The sequence below is a fragment of the Varanus komodoensis genome, unplaced genomic scaffold, assembly GCF_004798865.1.
Source record: "Varanus komodoensis strain SLA01 unplaced genomic scaffold, ASM479886v1 scaffold20_1, whole genome shotgun sequence".
NCBI classification, from domain to species: Eukaryota; Metazoa; Chordata; class Lepidosauria; order Squamata; family Varanidae; genus Varanus; species Varanus komodoensis.
The window spans coordinates 11,638,068-11,663,778 of NW_025335587.1; the positions used below are offsets into that span (position 1 = coordinate 11,638,068).

A 25,711-nucleotide genomic window follows, 5' to 3' on the forward strand; every position below is an offset into this window, starting at 1 on the left:
CATTCCATAGGTGGGGAGCCACCGCAGAGAAGGCCCTCCTCCGGGTACTCACCCTCCTAATATCATTCACAGAGGGTTCCCGGAGAAGGGCATCTGTTGCTGATCTCAAGGGGCGGGAGGGCATATATGGATGCAAGCGTTCCCTTAGATACCCAGGGCCCAAGCCGTTGAGGGCTTTATAGGTCATAACCAGCACCTTGAATTGGGCCCGGACTTCAATCGGGAGCCAGTGGAGCTGACGGAGGACTGGGGTTATATGAGAACAATGCCCAGTCCCCGTCAGCAGCCTGGCAGCTCTATTCTGCACCAACTGAAGTATCCGGACTGTCTTCAAGGGTAGCCCCACGTAGAGCGCGTTGCAGAAATCTAATCGGGAAGTTACCAACGTGTGTGTCACTGTTGCCAGGCAATCGTTCTCCAGGAAGGGACGCAGCTGATGGATCAGCCGAAGCTGAAGGAAAACGCTCCTCGCCACCGCCGTCACCTGGGCTTCTAAAGACAGCTCAGGGTCGAGAAGCACTCCTAAGCTGCGAACCCTGTCCCTCAGAGGGAGTGCAACCCCATTTAGGACAAGGCCCAAGTCCCCCATTCCGAGTCCCGAAGCACCCACCAACAGGACCTCTGTCTTGTCTGGATTAAGCTTCAGTTTATTGGCCCTCATCCAGCCCATTACCTCGGCCAGGCACCGGTTCAGCACAGCCACTGCCTCACCTGGATTGGTGGAGAATGAGAGGTAGAGCTGGGTATCATCAGTGTACTGGTGATTCCGCAGCCCACACCTCCTGATGACCTCTCCCAGCGATTTCATGTAGATGTTGAATAGCAAGGGGGACAAAATGGAGCCCTGCGGAACTCCATGGCATAACTGCCATGGTGCAGAGCCATAGTCCCCCAGCACCACCTTCTGAAATCGGCCGTTGAGATAGGAGCTGAACCACTGCCACGCGGTGCCTCCAACTCCCAATCCCGCTAGCCTATTCAGAAGGATACCATGGTCGATGGTATCGAAAGCCACTGAGAGGTCCAGGAGAACTAACAGGGACGCACTCCCCCTGTCTCTCTCCCTGCACAGGTCATCATACAGGGCGACCAAGGCAGATTCAGTACCGTACCCGGGTCTGAAGCTGGATTGAAATGGGTCCAGATAATCAGTTTCATCCAAGAATGCTTGGAGTTGTCCCGCCACCACCCGCTCTAGCACCTTGCCCAGGAACGGGATGTTGGCCACCGGTCTATAATTGGCAGCCACCTCTGGATCCAGGGATGCCTTCTTTAGGACTGGTCGGACTACCGCCTCCTTTAAAGAGGATGGTACCCAACCGTCTCTTAAAGAGGCGTTGACTACCTCCAGAATCCAGGTGCCAATCCCGTCCTTGGCTTTCTTAAGTAGCCAGGATGGGCATCGGTCTAGTAAGCAGGTGGTAGGGTGTACTTGTCCAAGCACCTTGTCCACATCATCAGGCCGCAACAACTGAAATTCATCCATTAATTGTGGACTCGACAGCGTTGTTGGCATCTCCTCAGTAGAATCTGGTTCAATAGTAGAGTCAAGCTCGTGACGAATCTGAGAGATTTTCTCCCTGAAATGCCTGGCAAAGTCATCACAGCGGGCCTTTGAGGATGGTATGAGATCTTTCTTTGGGCCTGGATGTATCAGCCCTTGCACCACCTGAAAGAGCTCCGCTGAATGGCATTGTGAGGAGGCAATGGAAGCAGAGAAGAATTTCTTCTTCGCCGTCCTCACCGCCACAGCATAGGCCCGATAATGGGCTCTTAAGTGTGTTCGATCAGATTCACCCCGTGATCTCCTCCACCTATGCTCTAGCCGTCTCCCAACTTGCTTCATCGCCCATAATTCAGGTGTATACCAAGGAGATGAACGGGCTCTGCCAGGTGGGAGAGGATGCTTGGGAGCGAGCGTGTCAATAGCCCTGGTCATCTCTGCATTCCACAGTTCAACCAGAGCACTGACAGGATCACCAGCCTTGTCAACCGGAAAATCCCCCAGAGCTTTCAGGAATCCATCAGGATCCATCAGAATTTGCCTGTGTTCTGCCCATTGTGTTTTATTATGTTTGTGTTCCATTAAACTGCAACTCACATCACGAGAAGGCAAGACTTCTGGAGAAGCCAATCATGCTAGGGAAAGTCACAGGCAGCAGAAGAAAAGGAAGGACAAATATGAGATGAAGTGGCTCCACAAAGGAAGCCTCAGCCTGGAATTTAGGGGGGCAGAGCTGTCACAGATAGGACGTTTCGGACACCTTTCATTCCCGTAAGTCAGAGACAGCTTGAAGGCACATACCAAAAACCAGATGAAACTAACCCTGGGAGTAATGATGTGAAGATCCACCCCAGTTCCATGGAGTTCTCTTGTCCACACTGGGCTTCTTTCCCATATTCGGCCCTGGCCTAGGAGGTAAACTGAGCCAAGATCAAGTCCGCACATTTTCAGGAAGGCCAGTGGGCCTCTTCTTTGTGCTGAATTTCATACCCATTCTCCTGCTAAATATGCAATCCCCACACGTCAGAGATGATGTGCACAACCAGCAGCCAATGCTAGCTGTGCACATGCAGTCCCTGCTGCACTGGTAGTATGTGCAATAACACATTGTGTGTGCAGCTCCTACTGCACCTAACATTTTTGCAAAGGGGAATGCAGAGAGAGCTCCTCTTCCAAGGGCAGAAGCCTCTGCTCTGCTCAGGAAGAAAGGCCTTGTCCCCCAACTTGTCTGCCTTTGCCAGATGTGCCAATGTTGGTGGTGGCCTGGCTGGGGTGGACTTCACAAAACCATCTCCCTTCCACACAGCAAGTCTTGTGTGCAGAAGCAGAACTTGCTTGCGCAGCAGCTGCCATGTGCACAAGCTGGCATTGCTAGTAATACCTGCACATCTAGATACACAACTATGGACTTGCTTCCCGCTGGCTGCCTGCACCAATGCTCAGCACAAAACACACCAACTCAGACTAAGGGCAGAGAGAAAATGGGCTAGAGTCTTGGGAGGCGAGCTGAGAAAACCCAGTTAATTCTCACCCCAGAATGGTTCAGAAGCTGCAGGTGGTACAGAATGCAACAGCCAGATTAGTAACTGGGAACCTGTGGGTCTGAACATCTGGCCCTCTTGCACTGGCTGCCTGCAAACTTCCGATCCCAATTCAAGGTGTTGGTTTTAACCTATGAAGCCCTACACAACTTAGGATCACAGAACCTGTCACAAAGTACCTCCACCAACCCTGATCTACTTGGAAGCTATGATCAACTGCTGGGCGTTCTGAGTGCCAACTCTGAGGGAAGTGAGAAAAGTAGCAACTAGGGGGAAGGTTTTCTTGATGGTGCCCCCAGCCCCAACTACAGAATAACCTCCCCACTGTGGCCTGGCTGAAGCCGAATCTGTCTTCTTTTCAGTGGCAGGTTAAGACAGTCCTCTTTCCTGGGGCTTGTAAGGACTTACTCGGTCCTCCACGGACTTGAGCAGGATCACCTGGTGTCTGCAGACACTCTTTTTAATCATTTTTGTTTTGTTTGTTTTTATCATCTGTTTTTAGCTGTTTAGAATGTTTAAATGTTCCTTCTAATTTTTCTGAGATTTTTATTGCATTTTTTATCATTTGTTTTATGGATTGTATAAATTACTCAGAGAGCTTTAGTTGCCAGGCAGTATAGAAATGAAAACAACAACAACAACAGATTCCTCACACAGCACTATTTGGGAGTATGCATGATTTTTTCTTCATACGCTTTAACACTACATAAGCAAACCAACAGGCCCACTAGAAAAAAATAAAAAATAAAAATCTTTACATTTCCTGGAGTCAGCTTTCACAAGATTCCTCACCAAAAAGCACAATCTTAAAAACTGCTTCCTCATCACTTCATGTGACAACTTGAAGGACAGACTCTACATGTGTCACCGAGTCATATGTAGTCTGAGTCTGATATGCAACCATTTAAGGCTATAAGCTCATGGTCAGGTACTTGCAAAGGAGACCAAAAATACAAGAGAAAGACAATGATGCAAAATTAAAAGACAGTTCAGAGTTGCGGTTAGTAGCATCTGTAACCTAGGAAAATAATCACTGCAGTTCTCCACTCATTTGCTCTGTAGTAGCTCCACAGAATGCTGACGGACTAAAGCAGGATAAGCAGCAGGCAACATAAGCAACAGTGTGCAGAAAAATGGCCTGTAGTCCAGCAACAGTAGAACAAGATTAAATAAAATCCCCAAGGGGAAGAACCTATGTCAGGAGGGCTGAGGGGCACAATAACCTTGGGATCAATGACAGGATGAAAGCTAATTTAAGGTATGCACCTGTCAAAAGTCATCTTAGGATGAACTACTGCAGCCCTTCCATAGGACACAAGCCAGGCCACTGTTACCACAGTAACGGCTAGGTTGCCTTCCAGTGGGCCAACGTGTCCTTGACCCGAAGCAGCATCATATGTTGGTGAGATGGACTGGCACTGGCATTTCTTAATGCCACCTAAATTTACTGCATGATTCCTGCAATTTCCGCCAAGAAAATGCAGCCACATCACAAGTATTTATATGCAAGTTTGTTCTGCTAATTTATCAAAAGCCCAATATTGTTTTCACTGGGCCAATGCTAAGAATTGTGACTGTCAGCTAATTAAATTTTTAGCTGATTGAGCTGTACTACAAATCAATCAAATTTAAATTCAAAGTTTCCTAAAAAGACTCCCTTTTGAGATATTGTCAAATTTACAAGGGCTGCTAATAGGTAGACTTTCTAGGTAGACTTTCTATAGGTAGACTTTCTAGGGGGAAAAGAATGTGGAAGATTTCTTCATACATGTGGGGAAGATGAACTGAATCCTCCAGGAAGGTTGCACAAAGGAAGATAAGGCGTGTTAGTGCTTCCTTTCGAAGGATACCACTCTGTGACCACATAGAGGGCTCATCCTATATTAAGGGTACAACCCTATCATAATGCCCATAGGCTCCCTGCGCTCAGAGGTTTAAAGGCATCCTATTTAGAAGGGGAAGGAGGGGTAGTGCCAAATGTAACGTCCCACCCCCTTCTTTGCCCATCTGGTTCAGGCACCAGGCAGCACAGTTTTGTCCGTGCTGGCTGGGAAGGTGACAAGGCAGGGATGAGAAGCTCTGATTCTCAGCTCCAAGCTCAGTGCGCAGTCTCCAGCTCAGATCTGGGAATCTCAAGTATCTCACAGTATATGTTAAATCAAATCTTATTCAATTTAGGGCACTGGAAACAGTCATTTTTTCCAATTTACCAGTTTGCTTTAACCACTCATGTGCACAATTTGAATACTTATCTCCAGGAACCAACCTCGAATGCACTCTAAAGAGTTAAAGGGGAAGTTCCAAAAGTGCCAAGCATGACTCTCAGACTAAGTTACTCTATTCAGGCTTTGCTCCATGTGCATTACCACAACCTGGGACCAGCCCACGCAGACGAAGCAACCTGGTATTCCTATGGGCTGATTTAAGGAAAATAGCAATGAAGTCAGGGACAGGAATCATTCCCTGGAGCAGGTTACAAATTATCACAAGCCACACTGCAGTAAGTTGCGAATGTATAAAAATACTGCTGTATTTAGACAACACCATTTATTTGATTCTCACAGGGGAAAATATGCTGAAGTCATGCAGGGAAAACAGTGATCAAGAGGGACATAAATTGCATTTCAGCTAACTCTTAGATGAATGCAATGGATGTAAAATAAATATATGAATGTCATGAATGTACAAATATAAAACCCCATTTTTTGTACAGAAAGGATTTGAGTGCCAATACAAAGGGTACTGTACTGTTCCAGCTCATTAGACAAAGTAACCAGATAAGCAAAAGGGTAGCACTGTCTTGCAAAGTGTAAGCATGAGTTCCCCCAAAGAAACTTTCTCCTTAGCATTCCTATTCTTATAATAATTCACTCAGTAGAAGAACACCAGTGATTTCAGAGTGCATCCCTCAATCTTCTCCTGATCCTGAACTGCAACCACAAGCCACATCCAGGATATAATTGCAACATTCAAGGATCTGATGGCCAAAAGCAGAATCTCACTATTTTGGTCCAGAATTGTGTATCCTAAGAACCGTGTTCCTAATGGTCAAAGCCATCTGGAAATATACAGGCAAATGTATAGGCAAATAGATCTTTTAACTTCCTGCATGATTCACTCTGCCCCCTCAATAGCAAGTGTTTCCCTGCGACTACCCTATTCTCAGTCTCTATGTCATCTCCTCCAAAGAACAATAATTAAACCTGATTCTTGGAAACAAGATTAAGCTGCTCATTGGTACTTAATGGAGCAATTCAACTGAAACACCGATTTTGTATTTTCTTGGCACAAAGTAGGAATTAACCCTGAAAATGCAGATTAGACACTAGTACTTGAGAACCAGTGGTTTGGAATTCTGAGAGGATCTGCTCTAGCTTCACCAAATTCTTAAAACAACACAATTAAAACCCTCCTGGAAAACCTCATAGGGTTGGAAAAAGAGATGCCGCTGCTTAGAGATAAAAGGTTTCCATGGGTTACTGAAATCAAAGGATTTATATGCGCAGCCCTGCCTCCTACCCACTCACCAGCACTTGAGCAATCTCTGGCTAAAAGAAGCTTGTCCAAGAAATCTCTCAAATCACACAGCCCAAGCACCAAAGCCGTTGCCATTGGATGGGCTGAAGAGGGCTTGTCTGCAGCAAGTCCAACACACATCACAGGGCTGTTTTTAAAATTATGGGTTGCGCATACTGCTTTCTTGCTCCTGCTGCAAGAAGAAGCGGGTGAACAAACTATGGATTTTTCATCCATAATTTGTTTAGCAGTATATGCGAACCCGGAAGTCTATATTGTCTTGCTCCCTGACATTCTGGAATCATAATTCAAAATTAAACCATGAGCGATAGCATTGGGTTGTCAGGGGTTCCAGTTCACACGTAACACTAAACAAAGTACAGACAGAAGATCTCTAGTTTGTTTATCCACTCCCACTTGCAGCAGAGGGGACTGGGCAGCAAGCACCAGGCTGATATAAACGAAGTGCCCCTACAGCAAAAGTGCTGAATTTCAGGCACTTTTATTACACCTGAATCCACACTTCCTGGGATTCCAATTCAGCCCTCCTGGGGTAGCCCAGGTGGCCATGCTCTTTTTCCCTGGCTTTATTCCTTTTCCCATTAACACTAACAGGATGATGGCTTCCCAGCTTTTGTGCAGTTGTCCCCCATTCTGAAAAAGTCAAAATGCCTTTACTAAACCTTAGTTACTGGCAGTAAGAGCTTCAGGTGAATATATTCTGGTGCCTCCCTTTTTTCCTTCAACTACCACCCCACAAGAGTATAATCGCCAAAACTGTCACTGCAATTAGGTGCTCAGCTGAAAGGGGTCACCCGCCTTATGGCAAAATCTCGTGAAAACTAGTAAGAGGTTATAGATTAAAACTGCAGGAGAAAATAAGTACATAATGGGGTCTCTCACTTCAAAGGAATGCAACGGCGTACTCGGCTGCAAAGTCATCATTAATAGAGGAAGAAAACACAAACAGCTAAAACAAGGATTCAGCAGTATTTATCTCACTCTTCTTCATTTGCTTCCTTATGTGAAGGTTTGACCTTCCCATGGCTGAGATCATTTAGCTGCATTTAGATACTTAGATGTGTAGCCCAGACTTTCTCCAAAGGATCAGAGAGACATTTTCTTCTAACACAAGCCCTGAGGAATAGGCTGGGGGCTTATCCAAGAGGCTTCCTAGAGTTTCTTCACCAAAGTCTGTTGCCAACAGAGCTAAACCTTCCACCACGGCTGACATGTCAGCCCAATCTGATGAGCCACACACAACATGTGGACTTATGTTAAACAGCAAGTTCCCTGCATCACCATCAGAAGCTGGTTCTGAAACTCATGACAGTTGCTTTGATAGCTTCAAATGCATTTACATGAAGCTGCTGCTCCATGCTAGCAGCTTTCCTGTATGCATGAATCCTGAGTTCTTCTCTGGCTTGGAGACACTGCACACGTGTTGTTACACATGCCTGCCACATAGCGTCTTAGTCTCAGTGCACACATAGAGGAATCAATCTATACATGGTGGAAAACTGCCCAGTGCTAGAGAGAGGTGAGCTTCCCTCTTTCACTTCCTCCAGAAAAGGAAACATCTGGGTAGGAACCCTGTGAACCCACCATTTGGGCTTCCATCTTGGCTCATTATTTCCCAGCTCAAAAGTGTCCATTCACATGGTTGTTTTAGTGATCATGGTACAGAAGGCACAGGCAATCGCAAACCTGCATAGCAATGCTCTTCATCACAGGCAAGACAGACAGACAGACAATATTCTCCAAATTTTACAGTAATATATTCCAAAAATGATCTATTGAATGAGTCATTCAAGAGCAGCAAGGGAAGTACTTCCTCAAATAAAAGGGACTGAACTCAGAGAAGTGAGCTCTTAGCTAGAGGAGAGTCTGTCTTCAATCCCAAAAAAGGTTTGCTGGGCAAAGTCTATCCCAGATTCCCCAGCTGAAGCTTTAAACTAGAAGAAAAGGCAGTACTGGCATGAGAGTTGGTGCAGTGTAGTGTTTAAGAGCATGGGACTGGGACTCAGGCCCTCTGGGCTCCAGTCCCCGCTCAGCCATGGAGCCAACTGGGTGACTTTGGGCCTGTCACACACTCTCAGCCCATTCTACCTCACAAAGCTGTTGTTGGGGGGATAGGATTGATGTAAGCCACCTTGAGTTCTTAAAAAAAAGGAAAAGGCAGGATATAGAGCAAATGAATGAATGAATGATAGCAGCAGTGCCCATAGCCTCCCTCCTTGCTCCATTCAGCTGCATTCCCAAATGCTGTTAGGAAAAGCCTCTTTATGTAAAATTAGGTACCTTTAGGCCACCTTTAAGTGTCGAGCCATTGGGGCTTGCCATCACTGTTCCCTAACAAATACTCCAGTCCTGCTAGGCCTTCTTGTTCTTTCCCTCCCATGTAAGATGGATGTGTCACATAAGACCACATATTTGCACCCAGAACACTGAGAGAAGAAAGCTTGTGTGCCACTTCCAGCCAGGGCTTGTAGTGGCTTTTGGAGATGTCACTGGAGCAGCCACACTGAGATTCTATTCCCCTCACCACAGGCTTGGCTGCACCTGATTGCCCCAGATTAGGTGCAAGCCACTTGCACCCTTTGGGTGGAGTCCTCTAGCACCCCATCAAGCTTTAAAAAAAGTATGATCCAAACATCCAAAGAATCCATTCTGAATGTTTGATCTATGCATAACAAATGAACCATGAGACCACCAAGGAAATCTTAAGAGTCCATCATTGCCCCATAATGCTCAGAATCTCATCCTATTTATTTGATATCTCTACCACCCTTCCATCAAGGAAGTGGTGCTTCAGGCAGCAAACAGTACTATGAACAAACTTTAAAACAAAAACTTTTTAAAGAGTCATGAAACATATGTATTAAAGAGGCACTTTTAAAAACCACTCACTCTGGATAGACCACAGCACAGATGTCAAAGGCCTGTTTAAAAGAAAGCATCTTTTCCTGCCAGCAGAAGGACATCCGAGAGGGAATGAACCCAGCCTCCCTTGGCAGGCAGCTCCAGAGCAGAGAAGCAGCCACCGACAAGGCCCTCTCTGGCCAAATATGCCTTGAGGGCAGGAGCAAAGGAAAAGCCTGCCCACAAGATCTTAAACCTGGGCAGGCTCTTGGGGGAGAAGCCAGTCTTTCAGGCAGCCCACACAGCTCTATAGGATAGAAACATAGAAACAGAGTGAGTCAGAAGGGGTCCCCTGGGCCATCTATTTATTTATTTATTTAGACAGACAGCTTATATGCCGCCTCCATCGCATAAGCCTCGGGGTGGCTTACAATCATTAAAATCCAGCATAAAATACAAAAAATTCATCAAATAAATAAAATACATAAAATAGTGGAAACAGCCTGATCAATTTAAAATCAACAAATAAACCATTAACAGTTAAAATAGCGTTTAAATAAAAAGTTCTTGGCCTGGCGCAGGAAAACAAATAATGACGGCGCCAGGAAGACCTCTCTGGGGAGCGCATTCCATAGATGGGGCGTCACCGCAGAGAAGGCCCTCCTCCAGGTACTCACCCTCCTAATATCTTTCACAGAGGGTTCCTGGAGAAGGGCCTCTGCCGCTGATCTCAAGGGGCAGGAGGGCAGATATGGATGCAAGCCCTCCTTCAGGTAACCAGGTCCCAAGCCATTCAGGGCTTTGTAGGTGATAACCAGCACCTTGAATTGGGCCCGGACTTCAATGGGGAGCCAGTGGAGCTGATGGAGGACTGGGGTTATATGAGAACAACGATCCACTCATGACATGCCAGTGCTTCCAATTGTTTCTAACAACAGCCATTAAAGTTGTTCCCTGGTAACTGGTTCTGGTTGGCAGCCTGACTGCAGTATTTCCAGGTGATCATCAGAGACCCTGTTACATGTCTCCCCACCTGAAGAGGCCAGGCTGGTGGGACCTCAAGAGAGACATTTTCTGTAGCACTCCAGACAGTGGAACTCCTTCTAGAACAGATTAGATTCGCCCTGCCTTTAGTGTGCTTCAAATGTGCAGAGAATTTTTTCCTGCTCCATGAAGCTTACCAGAGTTCATTATCACCCTCTCTTTTTTTAATTTACACTCCTGAATATCCTTTTTCTCCAGCAACTATTGGCAAAGGAACAATTCACAAATGTATTAAACAATTAAATCAATAAATATTACTTGGAAATCTTGCTTGAAAGGCAGATGAAAACTAGAAACCATATCTATGTACACTGGGGGAACAGCACACTTCCTTCAGCTACAGGACTCACAAAAAGCCACTTGTGAGGTCACCCATGAGAGGAATTACTTGTAGGCCACCTCTGGCTGCACTTTCTCTTGGGGAGGAGAGCAAGCTTATGTGCCCAGGAACCTTGATCTAGCGTATCCCAACAGAACTTGCTGACAACTTTTTGTCACTGCTGAGGTGAGTTGGGGTGGAAAGAAAGAACCTCACAATTAAGTCTCCATAATAGAGCTATGGAAACAACAGAAAGCTTAGACCCCATAGTTTGGAATGCATGGAAGACAGAAAGAGCAGCTGCAAATAGACAGCACAACTCTAAAGGCAGTTACCTCTAATGGTTCCTTCCCCAACTCCTCAACTCATGCAGGAGAACCCAGAGAGGAGACAAGAGTTGAGGAGGCGGACAATCTCTCTTAAAACACCAAGTTACACCACAAATAATTGGACAGCACCAAGAAGAAACAGCAGCAGAATTCTTAAGAGTAGAAGATGCTATGCTAGCACTGCCAGCGCATGATGCGCGTAATATGGAAGACATTATTTTCCCCTAGTTATTACAGTAACTGATAAAATGCTTACTGTGGAGACTTGCAATATGTACAGGGCAGAGTAATGATGCCACTGTTTAGCAGCCTTAAGGCATTCTGAAATTAGCAGATATACACAAAACTAGCAGCTGGACAAGTCTTGGAACTAACCAGAAAAATGCTGCTATTCCTCCTCAGGATTCAAGAGCAACACAAACATACATCTTGCTTTTAAAAACACATGCACAGCAACTTAAGGGGAAAAGGTATACAGACTTTGTTTTCAGTAGGTTATTGCCTCACTGCATGCTTCGCCACTAAGGTTTAGAGAAAGGTTGGGGCTTTTCAGAGGCTGATGGCACATGCATTTATGCCCTCACCAGCTCAAGGATGGAGAAAAATAAATAATTATCCTGGTGCTCAGCTTACAAGGCATTCCATTTACCCAGGGAGTGCAGTAATGGACACTCAACCTTGCCCTTCCTCTGGAAGAAGGGAGCAGGGGCTTGTTGGCAGCTGTTCACTGAGGAAGGGCGCACAACTGTGGGAATCACTGCTGCCTGCCTTTTCGTGAACACATGAGCTCTTGCAAGCCACTGTTTTTCATTGACCACCATGGCCGAACGCTAAGAAGAACCTATCCCACAAAGCTTCCAGCAACCATAACAATGCAACTTTGTATTGGACAGGTTTGCTTGTTTGTTTAGAGTTTTATCCTGCCCTATTAGCCATAAGATCTTCCTATCTCCTACTTTTCTGCCCAAGAATGATAAGCTTTTTAAATCCTGCGCAATTCACTCAGTTGGCACAATGTATTTAATTAATTTCTATACTGCCCAACAGGCCAAGATCTCTGAGTGGTTCACAGCACCATATTTAAAAACAATATAAAATATACCAAATATTAAAACATCATAAAAGCTGGCCAAAAAATTTAAACCAAACAAAAATCAGAAAAAATATGCATTAAAAAGACCCAGTTAAACCCAGTTAAACCAGCAGGCCCCAGTAACTAATTAAATGCCCTGCAGCAGATGATGGTCTTTACCAGGCTCCAAAAAGATGGTAAAGTTGGTACCTTGCAGCTCAATTCCTTTGAGCTTGAAGGGAGACAGAAATGCAGCCTACGCAATGCACTAGCTTCCCTACCACCACCTTAGAGAGAACAGCCATGACTGCCACCACCAGACGCTGGTCCAAGGCAGGAGGTGGGGACAAGGGACCATCCCATACGACCAGCTGGATGAAGTTCTCAGGCAGCAGCCTCTGCCATCCCTTGGTTCAAGCCTAGGAATCAACAAGTCACAGATGGCAGCTGGGTATCTCCAGCACGTGCTCAACTTGATTGTCATGTGATCATTAGGCACAAGGTTCAGTTCCCTATGAAATGGCACTTGTCCAAGACAAGCAATAGCCATGTTAGGTCAGAGGAGAGATGGATGACCAGACCAGAAGCCAAACAACCACCCCCTTCAAACCTTAATTGCTAGTCATGAGAAGCTCCATTGCAACCTGGCCTTTAACTACCCACTGCTTCCATCCAGCACAATACTCCAGGGCTCTAAATAACAACCGAACTGTGGCAAAACACCTTTGGGCAACGAGACAAGGAAGATTTAAAACATTGCTTTTGCCACCCACCCACAGACCAACCATGTAGCACAAATAATTACCATAGATATGTCGGTCAGCAAGGCAATAACATTAAAATTATTGAAAATTATTATCAGACTTGCCTGAAAGAGATGAATACTGGCTGCATTTGTGCATAATAAGCCAGACTTCTCTAAGCTGGGACTCAGCAGGTATTTTGGACTACAACTCCCTTGTAATGCTTATTTGCTAAAACCTTATTATTTTATATTAGTAACCTTATTCAATGGTGCTTGTAATTATTGGAATTACTCAAAAATACATGTTATGTCCAGCCCTGACAAAATAGGTATACAGACCATGCTTCTCTTCTGCCAATTTACAGGTATGTGATGCTGTAAAACATAGATGGTAAAGCTACTTTAAGTTCCAGCTAACACAGGTTGCCTTGTGTGTGAACATAGCCTGCAACTCCCCTTAAAGCCAAGGATTCACTGTTTGCATGTACCAGTGGTGTTCAGCAGCAAATTATGGGTTAATTAAATCATGACTTATGGGACTGTTTGCCAAGCAGTGTTCTGGGTTCTGTAAACAACCCATAAACATAGCCTATTGGCATGACATCTGAACCTAGATACTTAATTATAGGTTAAACAAAGTTAATGCAAGAACAAACCATGGGTAACATTAACCTATGAACAACCCAAAGTTTCCAAGCTTGAACATCACACTAGCAATTTACAAATGAGGCCACCATAGGTTGTTGTTTAAAAGTGAAAGTGACAGACACATAAGAGGCAGCAACTTCTCCTGCTTGTGCACCATAATCCATGGCTTGTTTAAGCCAAGGGGTGTTATTATGTGCAAACCAGCTCACTATTACACTTATGATCCATTTCAGTTTCAGTTACAATTAAGGTTATTTTGAAGTGGTTCTGGTTCAACCTAATACAAGGTTTGGTAACCAGCGTAATACTTGCAAACAGATTCAGGAAGAGAAGCTTTAAAATATTCAGATTATAACACTGAATCACCTATGATTTAAGACTATTAATATTGTAGTATATTTTCCTAATCTCATTTCTAGGTCGCTATCAGCATGATCTTAACCATGTCAGCACAGAAAGAAATCCAACTGAGTCAAATTGTGCTTACTCCCTGTCAAGTGTGTTTATGATTGCAGCCTAAACATTCTAAATAGAAAATCTTGCAGAGGAGTATCATGCATCTCATAAGCTCAAGCGCAGAACCAAAGAGCACATCCTAAATGCTGAATAAATGAATATGCTTTAAACACTCACTGAAACAAACTATCTTTACCACTTCATGAGGAACTAACCATAGTGCAATTCTGATTTGAAAGGCACGCACAACCCATAGTTTATCAGTCTGCTGTGAAAAAGGAAGCATGGGAGGGTACAAGCCCAGGCTAGCTCACATAGCAGCAAATGAACATTTGGCATCACAGCTGAGCTAGTTCCATGAGACCACTGGGCTTCCATAAAGCCTACAAGGCCCTATCACAGACACATTGTAATGTGTCTTGCAAGAAGAGATCATGTTCAAGTGAGCAGTGCCAGTTGAAAGTATGACATTGGAGTAGCAAGTATGGATTCTGCAGGTAAGTTCAACAGCTATACAAACTGCCTGCTTACTATAGTACACAAGTATTCTGCAATGCACGGGAATTCCTCCATCTGCCAGACTCCATCAGCATATGGGTCTTTGCAGTTTGATCTGGGGGCTTGCAGCTTTAAAGCAGCAACCTCTAACCAGCATGATCCATTCCATGTCAAAAACTTATTCCAAACCAAGTAATTGTAAGTTATTTTAATGGCCGGCTCTAGTTTAGGAATAACTGAGGCTTTTAATCTACAATTCAGGTCCTGCTGCAGGGAAAATAAAGATTTTGTCCAGTTTTCAGTTCAAGTTTGGCTCGATGCTCTGCTTAAAATATAAAAAACTATAAATAAACAAACAAATAAAATCAGCAAATACAGGTATGTTTTAAGTAAAGCATGATTACAAAATTGATATTCCTTCCCATACCAATACCTTTTTCAATCCTAAAGTAAAGCTAACTGCAAGATCCCTTTAAAATACCACCTACCCAGCACTCCTAGGAACACATTTCCACAAGACTGGTTAACTTCCCTATACAAGTATCTTGACTTATTTCTTTGCAACATTTCTGATCACTGTTCTCTTCCTACATATGTTGGTCCCCTGCAAAATTTTAATGATTACACAATCCAGTCATGGAAATGCCCTTTTTGAATTAATCTACGACTGGGTTTTTAATCTGGCATATTTTCATCTAAATATCAGATTACCTACAATCTATCCAGCTCAAAGTTCCTACAACTCTCCTTTCACAGAGGAAAAACTGGAAATGAATCCCCTGGCGTTACCTCAAGAACTGAAGGGCCCTCAGTATGACATGCCAGTTAAGAAGTCTGACTGGTGGTACCACCAAAGCATCAGTGTTTAAGAGGGTGGGCTGGCAGAAAAGTTCAGCAAATTTTTTCATAAATTTAGTATGGACCTTCTCCCTCTTCCTCCCACATCCTTACTTACCCAGGTGGAGGCCTCTAACAAGACTTCTCACATATGTAAGATCTCTTCAGTAGCTATGTAAATACCCCTCTGGCACTTGTGCTTCAGTACTAGGCTAATAGCCACAGGAATTCCATGCACTGTATGCATGCGTGTGTATGCACTGAGCTGCAGGAGGGAAAATGCTCTTCTTCCCTTTCCGCCAGCCCCCAGTAGTTTTTGGTTTTAGAGAGTGGTATCTCTAAAGGCTTATGTACAAGGCTGAAAAACACTCTTCAGCAGGGACAAGAAGAGTCATTTGTCAGTTTGCACCCTTTCCACGGAAAGAGAGACAGACACATACCATGGTACCTCCTCAGATGGCTTACTCAGACACACTCTACTATGGAGCTGCCTTTGGAAAGTTTAAAGAAGTTACAACTAGTCACAAGACAGATTCCTGTACTATGTAGCCAGAGAAAGCAGAACCCATCTCTTCTGAAGGAGCAAGACTACTACTGCCCATCAGACCACACACCCAAGAACTTTTACAGCCTGAAATAAATTTGATCCAAGTATTTGAATAGTGCTTATCACACTTGCTGTGTCTGCCCACTTCTTGCATCTCCCAAAGCACTAAAACCTGCCAGCAAGGCCCTATCTTCACTGTATGTTTGCAGTGAGATCTAGGGGCTTCCCCCCATGGCCATTTTTGTTCAAGTCTTTTTGGAATCAACCCCCTCCCCATTCACCTACAGCTTTAAAAACAGTTGTTCAGACCCTTTGTTGTGGCTAGGTAACAAGGTTTGCTTTTACTGTACCACACATTTTGTTCTGATTTGTTGATTTCACAGCCTATTGTTTTAGAGCTGTTTACTGTTAATTATTGTAAGCTGCTTTGAGAGACCAAAAGAGAAGGTTAAGCACAGCCTGGTACCTTCCAGGAACTACAAGTCCCATATCTGAAAGCCAGCATGGTGAGGGACTAACATGGCCCAGCTGGTTGGGGGAATGATGGCAGTTACAGTAGTCCAACACATCTAGAGGGCACCCAAATTAGAGAAGATGGTTTAAACAGGATAAATATTCTTACATAATAGTAATATAAATAAGATCCATAGTTATGCTGTAGCCTAAGATAACGAATAAACAGCTTGGAATTTTTTTGGCAAAATTATGCAAACATCTCATCTGCAGTCAGGTAAACCTCATTCAATTAGCACATTTCTATATAAGTACCACACAGAACTCAGCTGTCACTTCATTTTACAGACCAAACATGTCTACCCCCACATGGAACATGTGCGCTCTTTCTCCGAGATAGCTTCTCCCATAAGACTTATCCATTAAATTCACCAGGGGTTTTTAAGTCAACAAAATTTTCAGAAGTAAGGGCTGCAAGACCACAAGTATAATAGCAGGTGCCCAAAGGAAAGGGGAACTGCTTGAAGGAGTGTGTTCTACAGAATTTAAGGCTTAGCTCTGCATGGGGCTGACTAAGCGAAAGAAATGGGACATAATATGGCTGCAAGTGAGAAAAGGGGAGGGATATTTTCATAACAAAGCTTTTAGAGCATGTTTACAATGGTTGGCCATAATCTGAATGCTGGGCTTATTTAATGACATATGATAACCCTAAGAACCTAACCAATAAATTAGCCTCATGACCAAACAGGCAAGGACATAAACCTGGTCACTAAAGTAACCAGTTCATGCAGTTGATATAGTAAACTCTCTAGCCCATGAACGTTAAGGCCGGGAGAGACAACAGCATTTAAGGCACAGTACTACAAGGCTCAAGAAGTGGTTGCCATTAAGGGAGAAAGCAGAGTGGGGAGGAAACTGGGATAAACAATAACGGTGGGAGAAAACAGGCTAGTAAGGTGAGGGCCACGTAGCCAGGAATGCAAAACCACTGTTGCTGCAGGATTTCTGAGCACAGAATAACAAAGGAGGGCCAGGCTGTGGTATGAAAGAAGACCAGAGGCTATACCTGAAGGGGAAAAAAGAGGCAGGTAAATAATGTGTGTGTGGGCGGGAGGTACTGGAGAGAGAAAAGGGACACATACTCAAGAATAAATGAGGTGGGGAAGGAAGAATCTACTGGAGTGAAGGGAGGGGGTTACTCGGGGTGGAAAGAGAGGCACATAAGCAATTAAGACAGTCTGGGGAAGCATCGTGCTGGGGAGGGGGAAGATGGTCGTGAGAGAAGGCAGGCAGGCAAGAACTATGGGATGGGAAAGGGGAGGAAAGGAGGAGGAAATACTTGGAGGGGGGAGGGATAATTCAAGTGGGGGCGGGGGTGGGGGTGGGGGGGCGGAGAGGGACCAGGAAGAAGCCTGTGCGGTGGGAAGCGCTGCGAGGAAAACAGGAGCATGGGTTGCAGAGGCTGGGTGGCTGCAGGAGAAGGGACCAGTGCCGGGGAGGGAGTCGTTATTAAGACGGTGTGTGCAAATAAGGAGAAATTGTGTGTGTGTATGTGGGGGGGGGGAGCTGAAGGCGAGAGAGCGGCGAGGGCGGGAGGCTCCCAAGGCAAAGCACACGGGGCTGCCGCGGGGAGAAGCGCCTCTGGAAGGCGGCGGGGGCCGCGGGGGAGCGGCTTCCCCGCACATCCCAGCAGGCGGGGGCTTCCCCGTCTCCTCGCAGGGCGCCCCTGCCCGCCCGCGGCCCGCACCCCCCTCAGCTCCCACGCCCCCTCCAGGCCCCCGGGCCTGCTCAGGCCGCGCCGCCCCCCGGACTCCGACGCCGCCCGCGCGCCCGCCGCCCTCACCCTCGCTCGGCTCCGGGCCCGGGCTGGCCCCGGGCTGGGCCATGGCCGCGCCGGCTGCTGGCCGCCGTCCCGCCGAGGCCGGGTCCGCTACGTCAGGCGCCGCCGCCGCCGCCGCCGCCTCATCCTGACAGGCGAAGGGGCGGGCGATTGGGGTGCGCGCATGCGCAGCGAGGGCCCGCCAGCGGGGGCGCGCGCGGGGGGCCTCTGCGTGGCGCGGTGGCGAGCGCCGGGCGCGGGCTCGATTCCCCCGCGCCCCCTACTAGGAAGTTCCCGGGTGAGTCCGGGCCAGGCGCGGCCTACCTTGCAGGGTTGTCGTGAGTATAGCGAGGAGAGGGGGAAGGCGGGATGGCGGGAAAGAGCCTCCTTAGAAGCGAGGCCTCCCGCAAGCTCTTCCCACCCGATGTCTGCCTGCCATGGTGCGCCCATAACTCAACCGATGGGGCTGGTCCGCGCTCCAGTGGCCCCCTCAGCCACGACGCTCGCTGGGTGACTGGCCCTCAGCCTCGCCTACCTCACAGAGGAATCAAGACTCGGAGGATCCTGTAGGTCGCCTTGGAAGAAAGGCGGAGTGCAAAAGTGATGTGGTAATAATACAATGTAGTGCTATTAAAAATAATCTCCAAACGGTTTAGTGCTTGTTCTCTTGCAAGAGGAAAACGGATAAAATGGAAACAACTGTACCAGCAATAATAGCTGGGTTTGGGTTGCACCTCGTGCAGCGAGGAAATAGCAGCTTCCTGACCCTTGCACTTGAGAGAAGAGCTGGAGGTATTTCGCATTTTACCTGGCAAGGAAAAAAACACCTGCATTTAATGCAAGCCAGAGCAGCCGTCACAGCCTGGTGCCCTCCAGAAGTTTTAGACTAGAACTCCCAGGGCCTGTGGCTGATGGTAGCTTAAGTCCAAATAATTCGTTGAGGAAGGCAGCTGAACACAGAATTCTTATCCTCTCTCATGGCAGGACACGTGCATTTCAGGAACCTGTAGACAAGGTTTAAGGCTTTTTGCCCTTGCCTTGTAGGAAAATTAAAACCCAACTTGTGTGAAGCTTTAATCAAGGACTAGGGGTGTTCACATATTTTGTGGGTATTTTTATCTTTCAACTAGAAAAGTCAGTAAAACTTATAGAAAATATGAAAAAGAAATGGCAAACATCAGTGAAGCCAGACAACTAAAACAGCAGGAAAAATGTACCTGCAAAAGTAATCAGTTGATCCCCTGATTAATAAAAGCAGCATTGGGAGGGGGCATAGCTGGACTGTTGGAGCAGGCCTGAAAGAGGCTTGTGTCAGATGCTCCCCACTCACTGATAAAAGCGGATCACAAACTAGGTACACAGTGCTGCAATGGAAGGATGCCAGTAGCTCCAGGATTTTTTCCGGAGCTGTGATGTCGAGGGTACCTGACAGGCCTTGCTTATTCTGGCCAGTGAATGAGGTGGTGGCAAAGCATTTAAGTTTTACTATTGTGCATGATGCATGATGGATTAGGGTACAGCAGGAGTGCCAGACCTGTAAGTCACTTTGAATTTGCTGTTAAAAAAAAACAGGAAAAAAACCTAATAAATGAAATAAAAAGCCAATAAATATTTGGCCTACTACAAATTGAGGGTTAGCCAAGGGTTGTTTAGCCCCCAAATAGCCCACAATGGATGACATGCCAGAACCCCATGGGGGTGGTTCTATTCATAATGGCCGCTGCACACGGTGCAGTTCATCACAGGCCAACCAAGCCATGGTGAGGCCAGCGTCACGCACCCCCAGCCCAAATATGAATGCAGTCTTTAAGACACGATTCTTAGCATGTGTTCCCCACCCTCAAAACACAAATCCTTTCAAACCACTTGCACTCCAGTGTTACATCTGCCTTTGCCCTGACATGCCAAGCCAAGGAGACCCCTCCTCCCCACCTCCATGCTGGTTTTCTGAGCCCTTTCCCCTCTCCCTCCATTCCACCTCAAGGTTCTGCCTCCTTGGTTATTGGAGTCCTTTCCCTTTGTTTGCTTTACTGACATTTCTGACTGCCTGATTACAGAATTACTAGGATTTTGCTGTAGGTCCAGATGTTGTTTTCTATATGTTTTCCCACCTCTTTGTCCATTTTTTTAATTACCAGGAAAAAAAATAAGGAGAAAAGATGGAACATCTGCCCCAGACCTTTGAACTGTTAGCACTAGGAAAACTCAATCTGGGAGCACCCCAGGATCAGTTCTTCTGCGTGCTGCACTGGCTTCTGTAGGTTCTGCTTCTGCAGCCACATTCTATTTCCTTCTCCAGCAATGGAAATGCCAATCAAAACAAATGAATTCTGGGACCTGCAGTTCTGGCGAGCACATGCCTTAGGGTGGAACACACCTTTCCCATCCCAGACTGCAGCCCGAGGAAGCCTCCAGATGGAGGGTTCCTGATTTTCCACAACAGATGTTCTGCAGTAAGAACCAATACGGTATAGCCCACCCCTAAATTTATGTGAGGGCACTGATACAGTGCAAGTGTACTCTGAAGGTACCCCTGGGCATGTTCGTTCTTGCTCTCCCCCCTTTCCTTGGCCAGCAGTTTCCTGTTCTGTTCAAAATGCTGCTGCTTCTAACTAACAGCTGCAGATTTCACAAGACTTTACAGATGTGTAGGATAATCACTTCTACATTAGCAGAAAGGAGGCAGTCATTTCTGTGTTGCTTATATATTCTTGTGTATATGTATGGAATAAATAAGAATTTAGAAATGATGACAGATGAAAAGAAAAGCCCTGTGGGAACAGCCCAAAGGGCATTCGGTTTCCAGGGTGCCCTGCTGGAAGTCTGTGGGAGTACAATAGCATCTTCACACTTGTGTCCTTTGGCAACTCTGAGAGAAACACTGACTCTCACACAAGGGATAAGTGTGGGTTGTCATAAAACCATGGGCCATTGTTGAAATGTGAGTTGTCATGTTCCATGAACCCAGGGGTCCAAAAAACTACAAGCTGTTAACCGCAAGCAACCCACAGTTTGCAACCCAACAACAAAACCATGGATTGCCCATGTTTAGATATGAAGTCATTGTCCGTCAGATATGAAGTGATTAAAAACACTTCCAGGCTGTCTTGTAGGGCAGAAGCCCTGCCGAGGCGGCATGCAAGAATCAAACACATACAATAAAGTGTTGTCTAGTGGTTAAAGTGCTGGACTTGGGGCCTGGGAGAGCGGGGTCCTGGTCTCCATGAAGCTCCTCCAGTAACTTCGGGACAGTCACTGACACTCGGGCTAACCTACCTCACAGGGTTGTTGTGAGGATAAAATGGAGCTAGGGAAGTCACCCTGGGTTCCTCATATGAGGAAAAAATGGCAGGATACAAATGCAATGCAATAATATTGATAATATCTGATGCAATAATAAAGACAGCAGGAAACAAGAAACACCAGTATAAGGCAGAAGTGCAAATACCACCCACTCCACTAAAACACAGTTAAGGTAAGGCCAGAGTTAAATGGTAATTGGTAAGTTAGGGCCTTTTTAAAACCCCAGGAGACACCAGGTGGCCATAGATTCTTGAAGTGCATGGGAGAGGCTAAGCCAAAGATCCTAAGACATGATGTACAATTGGGCCTCATAATATTTATCACTGGCATGCAGGTAAGAGCCGTGGCTCTCAAAGACCAATCTAATGTCCTCCTTCCATCTCTTCCTTTCCTTGCTTGGCCCCTGCACCAATTTCCAGGCTTCCTTTCCTTGGGATCCTTTCCTTCTGGGTCTTTGTATTTGCATATTAATTAACTCCCAGTGCAAGCAGGGACAGCATATCAGAGCTCCCCAGTCTCTGCTTTATGAGCGTCCCACAATTTGAGACTTCTGACCAGCTAGCTAAAATATGGCCCTTGTGGAGGTCTCCTCTTTCATGGGTAGCTCCACATTCCCTGCAGCTTCCAAGCAGTTGTTCACTGCAGCCATTTCATAAACATTTGAATAAATCAGGGTTGTCATTTATAACTTTGGGCTGTGCCCCACAGATGCCCAAGGACTTTGTCAGCTCTATGCACATGGTCCTAATGAAATCACTAGGACCACACACCAGAGTAAAAATGACACACAGCCATTGCTAAGCAAAACCAGGTCTTTCTGATTAATAACATGCTGCTTCGAAAATGTAGGTGAAATTTGGAGTTCGCAGGTAGGGTGACTTCCCAAAACTGCCAAGAGTCCTTCCAGTAACAAGTTTGTTCCAATAAAGTCATGGAACCACTAAGTTTGCTTGTATTAACTTTTTCTCTCCACGCCCCCACAACATTTTACGCATCTCTCAAGAACCACTGGGAAGCTGTGTCATTTCTTTCTTCTTGCTTAAAAAATTCCATGTGGGTGCATGGTTCTGAAATAGACGGAAAGCAGGCGAGTACCCCCTCCCCATGAAAAATGCTGGCAGGAAAAAGGGAAAAATGCTGCTTGCATCGACGACAAGCTGAAATAGCCAAATTGTAATGCTCTCATTTGAAAGCTATCTGTATTAAGATTCTAAATACAGAATTTCCGTGCCCCAGTGGGACGCATGTGCTGAATGAACTAAATGGTTTTTCCTTGTGGCAAAATACTGATTGGATCTGAAACCCGTTATGGACAAAGCACACCTTCCACCCTTGTTTCTGAACAAACCAGCATTTCTAGGGGAGTGCTAATGATGCCAAAAACAAAGCAGTTCTGAACAGGGCACATCTGTTAACAGCTGTGACTGCTTTCTCTCTGGGCAGCCTTCACCATCCAGTGCCCTCCAGTCAGTCCTTTGCTTCCCAAGGGCTTAACAACTATTATCCCTCCGTTACATTTATACCCCACCTTTTTTCCTCTTGCAAAGAATCCAAAGCGGCTTACAAGGTCTCCATTTTACCCACACAGCAACCCCATTAGATAGGTTAGTTGGCATCAGTGACCAGCCCAAAGTCATCCACTGAGCTTCATGGCTGAATGGAGCTAGAACCTTATCTCCCAAGTTTCACTACCTTTATCATAAAATACAACCCGCTTTTCCCCCTGCAGTATTGGCCACTTACAGGCAAGGGTCCAACCATGCTTTAAAGGTGTTATAATTATTTTTGTGTCATCCAGCTTGAGCAAAAAGTGGTCTTAGGAAAACTCCTATGCTGGCATTTCTATCCTCATATATTGCCAAAATTAAACCTTGCTGTATAATGCACTAAATTAGGGGCAGGCCAAAAATAAGAAATATATGTATTTTTGGAGATACCAATAAAAAGATAGGCAGACAGACGCATGCTTTTAAGAACAAGGTTTGTCCGTCTGACATTCACACATACCTGTGATAATGCTGCTCCATTCTGCTAATTGCAAGGCAGCGGATTTCTTAGTTTCTCCTGTAAAAACATACACCTTTCATGCCTTTTCTGGGATTATGGTAATGACACCACCTTTATGTGACCTTTAGGAATGTCCTACAAGGGTGAAGGTACATGGCAAAGAACATCATAATACATTATGGATTATCTAAAAGTACCTAATATGTATCCGGAGATGTAACAAAATGATAGTAATTTACCAAGGTGGAGCTATTTGGGCCACAAGGCGACTCATAAATACAAAAATAAATAAATTATAAATGACTGACAATATGAACCCCTACCTTCAGTCTAGCGCTCTTTAAAAATGAGAGGAAAAAGTAAAAGAATCCCATAATTAACCTAGGTGAAAACTAGGAACAAAAGAGGAACATTAACTGAAGATCAGTTTTTATTTGAATCATGGAGGCTGCCATTGCTAGAACTGAGTCTCACTGAATTCAGTGGTATGCGTAGGATTTTATGTCACCCAAAGAAGAAGCCAGCCAAGTATTTAAAGGGAACAAAAGAGGAAACGCTCGGGCAAGTAGGCAAGGTAGCAAAAGGGGACAGAGGTTTCACAGGAAGATCCATGTTTTGAACAGAGGGACCTAGAGAGGGAGAAAGCAAGAAGGCAGATAAAAAGAGATAAGGCCGTTGAGAGACTTAAAAGGCTGAGAAACCTTTAAACTCAATAGCAAGTCATATAAACAAAGTCAATGAAGGGAAACATACAGAGAAAAGGCATGATTTAAAATGAGAAGACAGAAAGTTAAGGCAGCAAAAGAAAAGAGAGCACCAATAACAGGATTAAGCTGAGAGACAGGGCACGGATCAGAAAATACTGCAACCATCGAAACAAAGCAGAAGTGCTGAAGCAAGCCCTGGCACCCGTGGCGTGTCTGAGGGCCAAAGGAATTCATTGGATGGATATAAACCAAACAGTAAGAACGTTTTTTTAAAAAGTATTGCTATAGCAGCTGCCCACAACCTGGTGCCTGCCAAAAATATTAAGCTACGGCTCCCATAGCCCTTTACAAGCATGCCAACTGGGGATTTTGGGAGCTGTAGTCCAACACATCTGGAGGCAGGCTGGCTGAGACATGCTGGATTGTGGATGAAGAATTCCGGCCTCATCTTCCTTAAAGGGTTGCTGCTCGGAGATGCGTTCTGGGTGTGGATGAATATTTGATGTTCGAACTCATAGAGGTCCTCTGAATTCCGTTCTGGGGCTTGTTTTATCACGTTCCTGTTCCCAAATGCAAGGGTCTTTTTCTTCCACGTGGGAAAAATTTGCATTTTAAAGGCACACACCCCAGATGTTCACTTCCCCCCATGGGGTAAAGCGTGAAAATGCATAGCAGGGCAGGCGGAAAGCATTTGTTGCAAGTGTTTAGTTTTGGACCGGGACGTGATTTTGGGGTTGCTCTCCTTTTCTCAAGTTCAGTTCACAGGTGCATGACATGGTGTGAATGGGACTGAAAGTTTAATCAAGGTCAGAGCACCCCAGAGCTTGGTTCATCTCTAGAAAATGTGAAATCAGCTATATCTGGGCACATATGCCGACTGTCTGGCCTCGCCACTGAGCCAAGGCCACAAGGCTTAGCTGGACCGCCTCTATTTTAGGAATTATAAATACCACTAGACAGTTTAACTGCTGAGCTATGATGGATATGTAATCAAAACACACAGAGAAACAGAAGATATAGGTGTGCACAGGGGATCTCAAGATTTGTAGAACTAGAAAAGAGGGGCGAAATCCAAAGCAGGGGACCATCCCGCTAAACCCCAACAGCCTGGTGAGGATCAAGCATCTTAGAGGCTGAGTAAGTGGTTTGCTGGCAAACTGCCTGTTGCAGGAGAAACTCGATTGGCAGGAATGTAATGGAACATCATGGGAAAGAGTCTGGCTGACTGGCAGGCAAACTGAAACGAACACCCTATATTGCCAGCATGTGTTTTAAGTCACATTTGTTTAAATCTCATAACTATTTCCTGACTTCCTTCCTTGAAACTGAGGGATGGCTCTTGATTCTTAAGCCATTCTCCCCCACCCCACCCCAGGCACCCACAAATCCTGGACAGCAAGGCTGATGCTTCCTGGGCCTTCAGACCAGGCCCTGAAGAGCAGAAGCACCAAAGATGGGGATGGCCTTTCGGGAATGGTTGGAAGGGTTAGAGTCCAGCACT

At 45.6% G+C, this 25,711-nt stretch overlaps 1 protein-coding gene across 7 annotated transcripts in view; it reads right to left on the minus strand.

Moving 5' to 3' along the window:
* The window catches only part of RABEP1 (rabaptin, RAB GTPase binding effector protein 1), a 72,819-nt gene extending 54,546 nt beyond the window's left edge, over positions 1-18,273 (minus strand). For 6 of the 7 annotated variants that reach the window (XM_044429799.1, XM_044429798.1, XM_044429797.1 and 3 more), the window contains exon 1: positions 18,218-18,273. In XM_044429799.1, the coding sequence (XP_044285734.1) occupies positions 18,218-18,260 (43 nt within the window). In that variant the 5' untranslated portion in view covers positions 18,261-18,273. Of the gene's footprint in view, positions 1-12,397; positions 12,650-18,217 lie in introns of those variants that run through there. The other variant, XM_044429800.1, reaches the window with a different exon arrangement.
* Between the last annotated feature and the right edge of the window lie 7,438 nt (positions 18,274-25,711).